At 34.2% G+C, this 16,156-nt stretch overlaps 1 protein-coding gene across 3 annotated transcripts in view; it reads left to right on the top strand.

The window, feature by feature from the left end:
- The window catches only part of LOC118199111 (uncharacterized), a 73,845-nt gene that overhangs the window by 38,856 nt on the left and 18,833 nt on the right, over positions 1-16,156 (top strand). For 2 of the 3 annotated variants that reach the window (XM_085819834.1, XM_085819836.1), the window contains exons 4-6: positions 2,764-2,817; positions 4,411-4,464; positions 11,480-11,861. In XM_085819834.1, the coding sequence (XP_085675960.1) occupies positions 2,764-2,817; positions 4,411-4,464; positions 11,480-11,861 (490 nt within the window). The remainder of the gene's footprint in view (positions 1-2,763; positions 2,818-4,410; positions 4,465-11,479; positions 11,862-16,156) is intronic. The other variant, XM_085819835.1, reaches the window with a different exon arrangement.

The raw sequence follows: 16,156 nt of genomic DNA, 5'->3' as shown, positions 1-16,156 counted from the left end.
TTAAATCTTGTAGTTTTACTAGAGACACCAGTTTGATATGAATGGGGAGTTTGAAAATTATGAGAAATTTAAACAAGTAGCTAAAGAAATTGTGATGAGAATTAATCAGAATAGAAAAACGATAGAATTCTGATTTGATTGGATAATTTGATGAAACATGACTGCCTCGCTGTTCTCCGTTATTGTTTGACGGCTTGGCCCCTGTTATGGCCTGATGGCTGAACTTGTTTTCGGCCGGGGATCCTGGGTTTCACCCCTTGAAACAATAGCAAAAACAACAACTATGCTAAGGTACAAAAAATATATAAATTAACAACGAGTATATAATTCATGCAAAATAAAATAGAACAGAATAAAACAATATGTACCTTTAAAACTTATATGATGGACACTGTGACCTGTTAACGTAACTTAAATTGCAAAACACCAATCAAGTATGCAAAGCATAGAAGAAGAAAACGCTAATAACAATGATGATATCCAGTAAACAGAAGTTATGCTATATATTGTAATACTGAAGCAAGGAACAATACAATCTTTTTCTAAGGTATTTTCTTTGTAAGGTATTTTCTCCCGCCTTTAAGCATACCTTCGTGGTGTAACGGTAGCACACTCAGTGTGTATTCGAGAGGTCCAGAGTTCGAGTCCCGGCGACGACAATGCACATTTTTCATGTTTCCTGCATCAAAAAAAAAAAAAAAAAAAAAAAAAAAAAACCTAATGACTCTACAGTTTCTTTGTATTAATGTATAGTTAAACAAGGGAAGAGAGTGTGGCATCTTACTAGAACATGTACACAATGAAAAGATTACGAAAAACCAACAAAAATACAATACAAATATAAAAACGTAATCGATAATACTGATACTTTGGTCTAAAGATAAAAATAAAAGTAAAATGGTCCATTTTCATAATAGTGATCCAGGTAACAAATCTCAATACAATGCTGTGTACTGATGCACAGGTACACTAAATGTAGTGAACATATATGGACTATACGAGTAGTTATTTCTGGATGCGAAATTACAGTGTATAACTTATACACTGTAATTTCATACACTGTAATACACTGTAATTAATACAAAGAGTGAACCTTAAAATTGATAAAACTCAGAACAAAAAGTAAGAATGTTTCATATGCAAATTTTGCCCCAATGCTGAATATTACGCTTACAATCCACGCTGACCGGTTAATATCTTCTCACTTAATCAAGCGCCACCTTTCTGTCAATTAGCATCAAACACATGGTGGTCAGCGTTTTTTGTCTCTTCCCAATCCACAAATCACTGTCACGATTTTTGAATTTGCACAAATAGCTGGGAATGGTTTGTGATCGGTTATTAGGAATCGACTAAGAGTTGAGTTGATGACTTTTAGATCTGTGTCAACTTTCGGAATTAGGCGAAACATTGTCCTTCATATGTCCTCTGTAGTCCAGCGTTCCTGCAATTTTTCTAACAGTTGTGCCCTGTAAACTTGAAGTAAGAAATCGCCCTGCGACATTATGCATGTTAGCACTGTGAGCACTGGCAGCCTGTTTGGCCAGAAGGTCAGCCTTTTCTTTGCCAACATATTTACATGGGTTAATATCTAGATTAGGAGTGGATGTATGTGCTGCGGAATGGCTAGTAGTATCTCTTTTACGGCTGTTGGAGGAACTAATATGTTTTTATTGAAGTCGAACTAATACGTTCCTACAACGGTTGCCAGCAGCTGCTGATAAGCTAGAGGCTGGATTTAAATTAATGAAAACCTTCGCTGGTTGCAAGTGGCATATTTAATGATTGCTTTGAAGGCCACATTCTCTCCGTAAAATCCCGAGTTGAATGAACACTTTGTTTTTCTATTCTTGTTGCTTTGCGACTGTTACCGTGGGACTAAACGCACTGCTCGTGCCTCCGTCCATATTGTAATGGTGAATAAAATACTCTTCGAGTCAGAGTCCAGAGGTGTCAGCGTAACTTTGTTGGTTATATTGAAATAAAAAGGCGAATTCTTCGAAAGGTTATTCTATGCTACGCTGACATCTCTGAGCCCATCTCCTATCCCTTTCCCTTAACACTAATCTCTCTAAATGATTTTCGTCTTGACAATAGCTCAAGTGGCGCAAAGATACTATACATTTACAAACACCCATGCCCTCTCCGGTATTCAAACAGGGCCCAAGGCTGTTGTAGAACATTCAAACAGGTCGCTTCAAAGTTCGACTGTTCAGAATCTTGATATGCTTGAGCTGTAATTTTCGACGAGTTCAAACCAATACAGGGGAGTGTTATGATATAATCTGCTGGAAAACTATTGGTGTATGATAGTAAGATAATGATGGATTTGGAATTGAAATGCAGGATCTAAGAGGCTATAGCATGGGTTATGTGATACTTTTGGAGTGAATCCTCCAACAGCCGTAAACTTTTCAGGATGCTCAAGTAGAGCTTTATGGTTGAGTAGAACAATTGACACTGAAAATAATTATATAGATAAATGTAATGAAAGACTTCTTTTTCGGAGATAATGTTTGCAGTAAATGTATTTTGATTTGTTGCGTTGGAAATAATTTACTGAGTCATTGAATGAGAATTCACACTTAGCTGATTTCTTCCAGCCGCATAACGTTAATTTCTTGTTCCTTAAAAATGCTATTTTTACTCTACATAAGTATTCTGGTTCTCAAATAATAGAATCCATTTTTCTGTAATTAAAACAAGTATAATTTTTTTTCAATTATTTTCCTTTTTTTTTTTTTTTTTTTTTTTTTATCTTAGTGGAGAAGAAGCTGGAAAGTTCATCATACCCAATCCACCTGCGGATTCCGAGAAGTAAGAATTTACAAGTTCAGTTCCTTTTATTTTTTTATGAACCGAATGGAACTGCCTATTCTTCATTCATGGCTAATTTTGGAAAGTAAAGTGCATCTCTAATTTTGATGCACTTCATAAATACATCACTAATTTTGAAAAAATTGTAAATCCGAAAGTAAACGTTTTGAGTAAATCACTGAAAAAACTTTTACTTGACTGTTTTTGATGAATCACTTAAAATTTTAAATTTAAAGTATATTGTTCTTTGCTTATTTGATAGTTTTTGCTCCTAAATGGCAATTATATTTGTATTTCTATACTGGAGAAGTGCTTAAAAAATGTTCATGATTTACGTCCTTTCGAAATCAAGCTTCTTAATGCTGCTTGTGACCTGTTAAGTATTATTAAAATTATCATTAGTTTAGTAATTTTATCGCGTGAAAAACGCAAAATTCAAAGAACAGTTGCGGAGTGAGTACTGATAATTCGCGAAACTACTCAGGCGCAAAAATTCGCCATTAAGATTTAGACGGACAATTTTGCGGCCGAAGATTTAATTAAATATTACGTGGGGAATGGATGTATACTAGAAGTGAAATACTAAGAGAAATACTTGTTTTTAATTAAATAAAAATTATATTGCACAATTTTAATTGGAATTTAGATGTACACTGCACAAAAAAAAATTGGACAGTTTTTATATCTCCAGTTCTACTGGGCCGATTGACGAAATTCAAAATGCGTTTTTCATGTCTCAAAAGCGCGACTTAGGATATATATTTATATATAGCATTATTATAGCATAGGTATTTTGACACAAAATCGGACTTTTTCTGAAATGACATGCCATTTCTTTTCCATACCTTGATTTTACGGCTCAAATTATGCCTAAATATTAAATTTTGTAAAATTTGGTGCGAAATTTACGAAGAATTTCAAAAATTTATCTTGGTATATTTTTTTCAGTTTTCGCCACGAATAATTTACTTGGCGAAGTTCTTAATTTATAGCAACCTATTTCCTTTTTTTCATTGTAGACCAGCGGGAAAAGTCATCGTTCGTACTTTCAAATAATTTTAACTAAGTGCGTAAACCACATTTGGCGTTATTATCGCTAAAAAAAAAAGATACCAAATGTTAAAACGCTCTAATATGTAAATTCATATATATCTTACAAAATTTTTAATAAAAAAAATCTAATTTTTTGCAGGTGCGCCTAGAAATATATCTACTTTAAGACAATGTTAAAAATGTTATGGATTATAATACAAAAATGTCTTCGAAAAGTGTATAAAAAATATTTAAAAATACAAATTCAAAAAATAAATCATAAAAAATGTGCAAATTATATTTGAATTAAGCCTAAATTTCGAATTCTGGAAGAAGGAATCAAGTAATTTACTGAGTCATTGAATGAGAATTCACACTTAGCTGATTTCTTCCAGCCGCATAACGTTAATTTCTTGTTCCTTAAAAATGCTATTTTTACTCTACATAAGTATTCTGGTTCTCAAATAATAGAATCCATTTTTCTGTAATTAAAACAAGTATAATTTTTTTTCAATTATTTTCCTTTTTTTTTTTTTTTTTTTTTTTTTTTTTTTATCTTAGTGGAGAAGAAGCTGGAAAGTTCATCATACCCAATCCACCTGCGGATTCCGAGAAGTAAGAATTTACAAGTTCAGTTCCTTTTATTTTTTTATGAACCGAATGGAACTGCCTATTCTTCATTCATGGCTAATTTTGGAAAGTAAAGTGCATCTCTAATTTTGATGCACTTCATAAATACATCACTAATTTTGAAAAAAGTTTAATAAAGAATAGAGATATTATTAAATGTTTATCAAATTCAATTAACATTGAGGAGCTAACATTTTGAGAGCTAATTTTTTAAAAACTACTACTGCGATTTTTACAAAACTTCGCAGTTTGACACAATTTGAGTCGTAGAATCGAAATATGGAAAACACATTGGCATGACATTTCAGGAAAAGTCTGATTTTGTATCAAAATACCTATACTAAAACAACGCTATATATAAATCTAATACATATTTTAAGTCGCGCTCTCGAGACATGAAAAACGCAATTTGAATTTCGTTAATCGGCCCAGTAGAACGGAAGATGTCCTTTTTTTTTTCCCGCAAATGTGCAGTAAACCCCTGATTCATGAACATAATGCATTCCTGTTCGTACATTGAAATGTTCGTAAACCGACAAAATTTTCCCCATAGGTATTGCTGTAAAAGGAATTAATTCGTTCTTGGACAACAGATGACTGCTTATTTAAGCTTTACAGCAATACTTTGTGCACAAGGTCATAACCCAATGCCGAAGAGAATCATTAAACATAAAAAAAAAAAAAAAAAAGAGAAATATAATATTAAGTGGATAAAACAGACGAAAACTTGATTTAATTTTGCTATATCTGCTTAAAGAAAAGTGTACGAAAAAGACTGCATAAATGGAAAATGATGTGGAGCTGTTATCTGGATTCGATATTTCCTTTTACAAAAACCTCAGATCCATAAAAACATCAAATCATCAAATTTAACTTCTTCCACCTTTTCTTTATCTCGTGCTATTCGACTCGATAAACTGAGCGCCATTCGACTCTGCTTCAGACTCAGAGCCTCTCTTTCACTCAAAATTTGTCCAGTATGATTTTCTCAAATTGTCTTTGAAAATGCTTAGGCTCTACTTGTTAATGCTTTGCAAAGGTGATATCATTACTTCAGAATTGTCCATCTTATCCTATTTTGTACAAATTTCCCGAATAGGATAACTAGGATAATTTTTACTTTTTCTTCTTCTCTTAATAATGTTTTTTTTCTTTTACAGTCGCCTTTTGTTACTGCTTCTGAAACTGTTTCTTTTTAAGGTCATTTTTATCGTCCTCTTGTAAATTCCCCATGTCTTCACTGAAAATTCCCTAATGCACGGTTTTTTCTGGAGACCCAATATTATAGATAACAAAACAAAACCGTCTTAAGTCTGCCTGGAACGCAATGTGGCCCAATCTTCCATGCCGAAGTCATATTGCTACAAGTCACTTGCTGTTAGATTTTATTAGTGAGAATTAAGCAATGAAAAGTAATAAAATGATGTTTCTAGAAGATCTTGAGCGTTAATTACGTGTATCAAGTTAGCTTAAAACACCTTTAAAAATCATATGTTGCTGACTTGATTGTTTGTAACTCGAGACACCGTTCATGACCCAAGGCGTTTATGTTAAGATAATTTGTTCGTGAACCGAAGTGTTTGTGAAGTTTGGCGTTCGTGGCTCGAGGTTCCACTATACAAGCCAATCAGATTCTGGATACGTACTCAGCATCTCTATTTTTGATCAAGAATACTATTTAGCTGAACTGTGTTTGTGTATGTTACACTGAACACAATACAGATTTTGTTCATTAGGTATCTCATTTTTTAAAAAGCATCGTTCGCCATCAGAATTATTTTTGGTATTGATAGGCAACGGGGCCACGTTATTTAACTTCAGGAAGTGACTTTTTCTCGGATTCATGGAGCTCAACAAAACTTAGATCTTCTAGTTTTAGATTTTCGAATTGCTTTGCAGCTTATTTTTGCGGAAACTCTAATGGAAAGCATAAAAATGCTCTAGTTATAAATGTAATTTAATAATTGTAACAGAAATGAATAAATAAAAGGAAAATTCTGAAGTTCACTGAAAATTGATCTTCTTGAAATGTTAGAATATCTCCTTGAATTTGGGGAAAATTGTGCCATGATAAAGTTACAGAGTTAATAATCATAAATAACAGAAGTGAAAGGCAGCAGAAGCTTAAAAATAAACAAAAGTTTGATAGCCATGGATTATATTTACATCATAAAATAAAATGTATACTTTTGTCGTCGAAGTATGTTACTGCTTATCATCACTAGTGTCTATATCTTAATCGGTAATCATAAGCTTTTTCAAGCTAAACTCTTTAAAAATAGTTGTTGTTCATAAGGAATGTATAGTACAGTTTTTTTATCAATTAAAAATTAAAGTAATAATTATTTGTTTCATAATTAACATTAAGAACAGCATTTTTGCCCATTTAGCAGTGCGAAAAACAGTTTGAATATAATACAAGTTCACGACTAAAGTCGTTTTCAAATTTAGTGATCATTCAAAATGTGAAAAAATGCGAAAAGCAAAATATTGATCTCTCTTGTTCACCGCTTCAAACAGACTTGTCAAAGGGCAAGCGTAAGGCAAACTCTAAACTATATATACATATATGTCTGTATGTAATATTTTGGAAATGTGTGTGTAATATTTTGGAAATTTTCAAAATTTAATATTTTGGAAATGTGTGGCACTTTTGAAAAAGAAATGGTAATAATATTTTGCAAATTGCAATTTAATAATTGAAAATTTACTATATACACAGATATGTGTGTGTGAAATATTTTGGAAATTAGGGTATGTAATACGATGAGAGAATTTAATGAAGGAGACACAAATTCACTTTTTAATCACAGCAGAGAACTTTGCAGGTGTTAACTGTAATATATTGGCAGTGGTAACGCAGATGTAACTTGGACATGTTTACTGCGTAGATGGAATGATGGACTTGCAGACAGACGTGGCCAAATTCAACATAATTTTACGATCGAATAAAGCAATTCTGGAGACACAATGTATGTTTCACACACGATTATGGATGAAACAGGCAGCGTACAATTTTGTATAAACAGTTACACTTTAGAAATGTGTGTGTAACACTGGAAGAATGCGGTTAAGCAAAGAAACATCATTTAGCAAGCGAGTTTAGGTAACAAAATAGTATGCACTTTCCAAGTTCCAAGTGCCGCTGATATGCCACGTTTAACATGCGTTTTGCATGTTGTTTACCGGCTGTCTTGATATAGATGCTTCAAGTAGAGTTTCAGATGACGTAACGCCTGATGTGCAAAAGAGATCAACTTAGAAAGTGGAGAAGGGGATATGACCAATTGTCGCGTGAACTGTCAAAGACATCTGGCTGGTTGAGTTATTCCAGGTCAGCTTAAAAATATAAATTTTACAGTAAATTTAAATAAAAGCGTAAAGATACGGTTCAAACAGTATTCATAAATACAGATTTAAAAGTGTCAGAGAAATTACACAGAGTTATCAGGGTGAAAGTCACATAGGTGGTCACCCACCCAAGTACAGACTACAGCGAATGCTGCTTGAGTTCCAGACCTTCACTGTTTTGAAAGACAGAATTATATATAATTAAACTTTATTAGGTTGGAAAGTCCTGATTTTTATTTAGTAAAAATTCAGCAAAGGGTCCCAGATAGCGGTCATCAGTTAGGATTTCATACTGGAAAAGTCCAAAATAGTTCATATGCTCACACAATTTCCCATTACGAAATTATTTTTCATTCATGTTTCTTAGAATCTTCGCAACTGGATCAATTTTTAAGTCCCGACGGAGAAGTTGATTTCTTATGAAGTATTGGGCATTCGCGAATATTCCGTAAGAATCTATTTTGTACTATTTGGAGTTTTTGTATGTCTGACTTTGTCGCAGTAGCCCAGGCCGTCGAAGCATAGGTCACGAGAGGCCTGATGCTTGAAAGGTAGATCAGTCTTTCTTAGCTAAGTCCAACTTAGAATACTTCCAAATGCTGGGAATGAGAAATGTCATGACCTTGAATGCTTTACGTTTTACATGTTCAATATGTGTAGTCCAGGTGAGTCGGTCATTGAAGATGACTCCCAGATATTTCGCATGTGAAACACGGGCTCATCAAATAAATATAAGTTATTCTTAATAGTAAGATTTCGTTTCTTCCGTATGATGATAAGAAGTTTAGACTTTTGAGCATTGATGCAGATTTTCCAACGCTTGCACCACTGTTCGATGTAAGGGATGTTGATTTGCAGCGTCTTGATTGAATGGTTTACGTTTGCGGAGGTTTCTGCTAAGGCAGTGTCATCCGTATAACAGGCCAGTACGGAGCTATTGTTTAAGTGAATTTTTGGAAAATCTGCAACGTAATACGAGTAGAGAACGGAGCCAATGACCGACCCCTGAGGCGCATCACTATGAATATTTACTGTGAATAATCACTGTCAATAATCACTATGAATACCAACTGATACCTTAAAGTTCTATTATGAACGAGTGTATCAAAAAGATAAATTCTCTTTCGAAATCCATATTAATGAATTTAGATATTAATCCCTCATTCTAGACGCGATCAAACTAGTACGCGCTCAAGGCAGCTGAGGTATATATAACTCAGAAGTTCTTTGTTTGAGTTCTGAATAGCAATTGGACATGAGCTTTCGCAATGCAGAGAAATGAGGACGCAAAATGGTGCAATACGTATTCTTGAATATTTAATTAAGAATTTAGAGGTTAGTTTCGACTCTTCTTCCTGTCCGTTCTTTGGTTCGCCTATGTCTTTACTTTGCCTTTCCTCTAACTACGCCGTTATCTAAATGTGATATGGTATAAAAATATGTTTCGATAATTAATTCGTTATCTAGCAATATAAGTTATGTTCAATTCGACCATATCTGTCTACAGTTCTCTGCTTCGTTATGCGTCATTCAAACTATGCAGCAAAACAGCTGCCCAAATCTGTTACAGTTATCATCCAGATACGAAGATAGTTACAGTTATTATTATTATTATTATTATTATTACACACACACACACACACAAATATCTATATATATTGTAAATTAAAATACTAACTTTAATTTTCTTTAGTCCCTTAACTCTGCATTTTAATTTTTTAATTTAGTATTTCTCCTTTTCGCCTTGACAGTAGTAACTGCTTATAATAAACTTCTCTGAACTGCGGCATTTCGAAATTAATCCTTGTCATACGATTATTACATAACGCTGGTGATACAGAGTTTTACATAAAGACTTCAATAATAGTCTTTATGTAAAACTCTGTATCACCAGCGTAATAAAAGAGTTTTACATAAAGTTTACAGAGTTTTACATAAAGACTTCAATAATAATCTTAGAGTTATCAATGAGCAAATTAAAATACATCGAAATCGAAACTAACTCATTTTGAATCAAAATTTCTTCTCGAACTCATCACACTTCTAACTGCTTCTCCTTCTATCTAGACATACCAAAGCCTGCTGCTTCAAACGTATTTCAAAATTACAAACTGTACCCATGCGGTTCTTCAAGAAAAATAGCATTGTGACCATTATGATGCTCAATTCATTTTAAAAAATTATATTTCTCAAGAATAAAAAAAAACTGTGTTTCATCGGCAATGATTGCAAGTATCTGAATCTTCCATTCCAAATTATCACGAATTATCACGCATATATATCATTCTTATATAGTATTCGTAAAAAGAAGCTCGAAACTTTTTTAAATTCCCAACTATTACTCTAACAAGAACGTATGTTTTCCCTAAATGTGTTTCGACGACATTCCTTTTCTTTAATTTTAATTTTGAAGGCATGATTGATGACACTAGTAATAGCAAAATGTCTGAACATAATATTCACGTTCGTGAGACAAAGAATAATGCAATCAGTAAGAAAAGCAAAATAGAAATCATGATTCATTATTGCTTTAATGATGATTTTCTATATTATTGGTGAATTACAAGTACACTGAATTAGGAATAGACGTGGCTATGGAAATTGTGTAGCGCTGCTCCGCATATATGCCACGTAAGGGCGCTGTGGGTTAACTGCATATATAACTAGTATTGTGGTTATTGTTAATCAGTCGTTTCAATTGCTCGTATGGGTAAAAATTATGATTTAAACGCCTTCGATAGCGGACAAATAGTAGGCGCTCCGCTTCACCATTTGGGCATCGGGAGCCATAGACCCATGAGAATACCATTGCTCTGAGCACACCATTGAGCTGCATTTCTTGCCTGGGTAATAGAACACAGAAAATGGCCTCTAGAGGACTGGAAACGAGTAGCATGGAGTGATGAGTTTGGATTCAGGATACCTAACACCGACGGAGGCTGAGAATAAGGCGTCAAATTCATGAAGCCATGGATCCTGCATGCCAATCTGGAACTATACAAGACCATGGTAATTCAATCAGGGTCTGGGGTGTTTTCTCTTGGCGGTGTTTGGGATCTTTGGAATTTGTACCAACCTCCTTGAATGCGATTTTGTAGTACGTAGAGTTAGTTGCTCGGCTGTCACCTCCATCCATTTTTGTTGTCCATTCATTCACACAGAAATGGAGTCTCCCACCAAGATAACCGCACATCTCACAGGTCCCATTTGGCTATTGCCTGATTGGATGAGCATCTCTCTGACTTCTCTGTCATGAACTGGCCTTGACTTAAATCCTATTGAGCACCTTTGGGATGTTTTGCAGAATGTGAAAGCACATCACACAACGCTAGCGGTCCTTCCTTAATAATGGAAAAATCTACGCGATATTTGGCAAACCATTCCCGTGGAACGCTTCCGAAAACTTAATGAATCTAAGCTTCGCTATGTGGCAGCCGTTATCACATAGCGAATGAGGCCCAACTCGTTATTGACTTGCTATTCCTAATTCAGTACCACTTCAATGTATAATCTTCATTACAATAAGCAGGATTATTGATTATTTGATAGTCACTTATACTTCAGTTAAATTATCTTAGATAACTTTATTTTATTTTATATTTTAAAGGGCGAAAATACTTTAAGAGTTATCCTTTTTTTGCAATTATAGATGTTGATGATGATGATGACGATGACCTTGATGATTACAGTCTCTTTGCACCATATGAATACTATGCAGCCGATAAATCTGAGGAAGATGAACATTTGCCTTTTTTCATACAAACCGTACGGCATTACGAATGGCCCAGACAAACTAAAAATTACGAAATAACAAGTTCAAGTGTCAGTCCTCACAAATTTAAAAAAAGGGCTGATCCTGATCACCACCATCTGATGCATCCAGATTCGCATGATCATCCTTCAGAGGAAGCACAAGATGCAGAAGTAAAACAAAGTCTACGATCAAGTTACGATTCCTTTCAAAGTATGTGTGGGCTACCATCTCGCATGAGAACTAATGAAATACTTTGCAAGATATATCCTAGCTCTGTGTAAGTTAAAAAAAAAACATTGTTAATTTCACTGAGTTTAATGGTTTAAATACAGTTACATAAGGAAATAATTACAAAGCATGGAAAAAAGGTACTGGCATATTTTACCGCCAACCATATTTGGAAAAAAAAAAAAAAAAAAAAAAAAAAAAAAAAAAAAAAAAAAAAAACCTGTTGTCAAACATAGTAATTTTGCGCCAGTAATAAATAAATATGACGTCACAACACATTCATAAGATCTTTGCTTTCGTTTACATAAACCCATGCTTAATAAGCCAATTTAGTTTTTATGGAAGAGGGTATACGTTAACTGAAATTACTCTATTGTTTAGTTGCTGAGAAAAGAACATTAAAACATTTTTGGACCTCCTTTCGAGTGAACAGCAAACAGTCGAGTATTTTTTAAAATTACGGCTTCCAGTTGCAGCCGAGAGGCATAATCGCTGAAGAGTGGTAGTTCGACGTGGGTTCTATTTTACGCGAATGAACTGGCTGCATTGGGGGGTTTCATACATTCTCCCGCATGTAACACGGAAACGAACTAGTTTGCCTTTCCTTCATGAATGCATCCCTGCCCTTTGGCGGACTTTGTCATAATCAAAATACAAACAATAAAAATTACGAGACTAGCTATATTAATACGCATTCTCAAAACATAGAAAGACTGAGTTTCTCTTAAAACATAGAAAGACTCTAGTAGCGCAGTAAAAGACATGGCACAACTGCATAATACAAATATGCTAGGTTAACACTGAGAACGATCGTGTGAACAAAAAACTGGTTTTTACATGAGAAAGGTAATAAATTTTTCTCTTCTAAAAAAGGAATCGAACTTTTCTGGCAAGCCTCCAATAAGAATTCTCGGTGGGGGAACTCTTTAAAGGAGCTACGGCTCAGTTTTGTAGAATCACCATTCGCTCCTCGGTAAATTATATCGGTTCTTTCAATCAGTTGATCAGCGGATCAGCCATTTCTAATTTAAGAGACTTTATGTGATGAAGACTTCGTAAAGTTCTCGCTGTTTAAAGTGCCACTGGGAGATTGTAGTCTATGGAATAACTGGTATTGAGTTTTAATATATTTGTCTGCCGGATAATCTGAAATCTTATAAATTTTTTTTATTTCCTTGTACGAAGTAAAAGAAGTACTGTAATCGTGAAAAGTTTCGGGCATCATATTTCAACGGAAATATCCGTTTTGACCATACCCGAATCGATCTGGAGGATTTTTTTGCGTGACATTCGTACGAACGGACAGAATAGAGGATGTTTTCCCCCAAAACGCATTGTAAAATGGATTTAAAAGGGATTTTTCTCGGAGACGTCTGCATTTATGTATCTTGCATAATTCAAGAACGTTTAGCCGTAGAACGTTGAAATTTTGTATATCGAACTTCTGTAACATCTAGTTATGCGCCTCTATTTTTTATTGCAATCTGCAATACCAAACATATATATATCCACTCGCCTCACCTTCTGAAGTCTGAAGCCGGCCTTTATTTTCGCAATTGTTGGTCGCACTCATATACTTCCAGTTACAAACTGTTTTAAATAACGAAAATATGTTTGGGCAACGTCAAATTTGAAAAGAATTAATTTTTGACAAATAATCAAATCTAACTTTTAATGTGGTCTTCGGGTCCCTGTGCTTATATTTGTGAAAGTTTTATTCTCGTTCTGTCGTTCTGAAAAAATAGAAATATAAGAAGTTTGGCTCCCGTACGACAAAAATTAAACGGATACTTAATTTCAAACTTTGCAATTTTTGATGCCATTTTAAACTTGCTTTTAGGAATCGATTGGTTAAGGTAGAATAATTTGAAGAAATAAGCTTAAATGAAGTGCAGAAAAAATACGCATAATTTAATAGGCCGTATAAAGAAGTCGTGTTGTCGTTGTCAGATTTTTAAAGGTAATATCCGTCACTTATATCTGTTGATTATCTAATTAAATAAAGAGCGATCTGCAATTACAGTAGAGTTCCGAAAATTCGATATGATGTCGGCTGAAAGGGTAGCGAGCAAGATTTATAAAATAAAAAAACGGTTATTTATAACTCAAAATATTGCATTACATATTACTCTAGCTAAAATTTTACCACTGTGCAGAATACAAAAATGTGGCCTTGTCGAAAACGAAAATTTTCGATTTTAGAAACTTTTATATCGAAGAACCAAATTGCTGATCAAACCCGCAAACTTAAAAATGACATTGGATTGATTACTCTGTTAAATAGACGAATCATAGAATGTGTAGGTATAAGATATTCCTCCCGTCTTCTTAGCATGCCTTCGTGGTGTAGTGGTAAGCACACTCGGCGCGTATTCGAGAGGTCCGTGGTTCGAGTCCCGGCGAGGGCAACTGCTCATTTTTCATCTCTCTTGCTCTCAAAAAATATCTAATGTCTCTACATCAATTCAATTAGTGCACTTTTTTATGTGTTTAAACACCCGGAGCTTTTTTTTTTTTTTCATTTCTTTATAAGCGCTAGTTTGAACTTAACGTCTATCTGTTGCATTGCGCCATATCAATAATGTATCACTCTTTACGCTTTTTATAGCCTGGGATAGAATTCTGGATGCAAGCGTTTTCGTAAGCAGTACAGTAGACGCGCCTCTTAAATGGGATCGCTGTTAATGTTATCATTCGGATATTGTTATCGAATTGCCGAGGTCTGGTTCGTTTAGATACGAAAGCATGGAAAATATATCGTTCATTACGATCAACAATTCGATTCATATGATCAAACTATAATTGAATAAATTTTTTAAACTAAATTAGCCACATTAAAAAAAAATCGCCAAATAAGGCTAAAACGGCCAAATAAGGCTAAAAGTAACAAAGAAATGTCGCCAAATGAGGTATTAAGTTGACGAACAGCTTTATTTCTTTTTCTTCTTCCGGAAGAATGTCATGAAAGATACAAGACGCTGCAGACATTTTACTGTGATTACATAACAGAAGAGTTAGAACTACATGCAGATGTAAAATATAATGTAAATAGAGAGAAATTTCTAAACACAGGAAGTCAAATGCCTTTGCCGATAATATCAAACCTCATGCGATTATGCTCGCCCAAACAGAGCATTTATCAGAACCAAAGAAGTTTTGGGCAGATGGCTCAGATAAGGATGAAGCTGTGTTTATTATTGCTAGGAGAAAATTCAAGACAGATGGGAAAGCTACAGCACTGGCTCTCAAAAAATCTCTAAGGAAAAAAAAAATTGAAAATCTGACGTGGAAAAGTTGTACGATTTCAGAGCCGTTCCTACGAAAATGAATGAATTGAGCCCCAATATACTGTGAAACCTCCTGAAAGACTTTGAAAATAAAAATAAATGTTGTTTACTTTCGTTAGCGGATGAAAATGAAAATGAAATGGAGACTTACTGAAAAAGATCCGGAAGCTCCCGAAAGGCCACCACCAATAGTTATCACTGTCGGCTGATCTGCTATAAGGATGACGGTTGGAGATGACAACATAGAAGCGAAAATTATAAATGGAATAATAAGTATTTATCTGGAATTTGTTAATAAGTGCAGAATTGTTACCCAACTGACTTCTTCTTCATTTTAAGAAAGAGGAACCCCGTTTTTCACGTTCATGCTAAATTCTAAACGAAGAATCAGAGTGGTGATAAAGAATATCAGTCCTGAGAAAGAAATAAAAGACTAATTAGTTAATAAAAATACTTTTTCATCAAAATAAAATAACTTACTAGAGAAAACAAAGAAAGTCTGATTAAACTGCCAGTTTACTATGTTAAGCTACTGAGAGACCTGTCTATAATTTAGAATTTCTGCTAAACTTCAAGAGTTACTGTTTCTAAATTGAAACCTAGAAACCAGCCGACACAATGCTTTCGATTTCTACGATATGGGGACTCACAATATATGTGCAACTATCTCCCAAGATGTGTTAAATGTTCATTAGGATTTTTTTTTCTATCCGCGCAAAATGGAATGGCCAAAATGTATTTTTTCTTCCGAAGACATGTTAGTTCATACAGAGCTTGTGAAGGATATGAAAATCAAAAACGAAAGAAAAATCTTCGAAGACCGCAAGAAAATCAGATAAAAAGAACATAAATCGAAAAATCGTAAATTCTCACTGCTGAAGAATTTTCTTCACTTCCTTATCAAACCAAAACCGATGTTGAAACTGACGAAGTAATCGAAGCAAAACAACCCAAGAAAATGTACAGTGACCTATTTAAGAAAACAAAAACGCGTGCCGAAAGCAATGAAATTTTTGTAGTGGGATGAAGAAGTTGTTAATTATCGCAACCGACTGTA

This window comes from Stegodyphus dumicola, chromosome 7 (genome assembly GCF_044657685.1).
Source record: "Stegodyphus dumicola isolate Sdum_Otavi_A_Nest chromosome 7, ASM4465768v1".
Taxonomy (NCBI): Eukaryota; Metazoa; Arthropoda; class Arachnida; order Araneae; family Eresidae; genus Stegodyphus; species Stegodyphus dumicola.
This window is presented reverse-complemented; position numbering and strand designations above follow the sequence as displayed.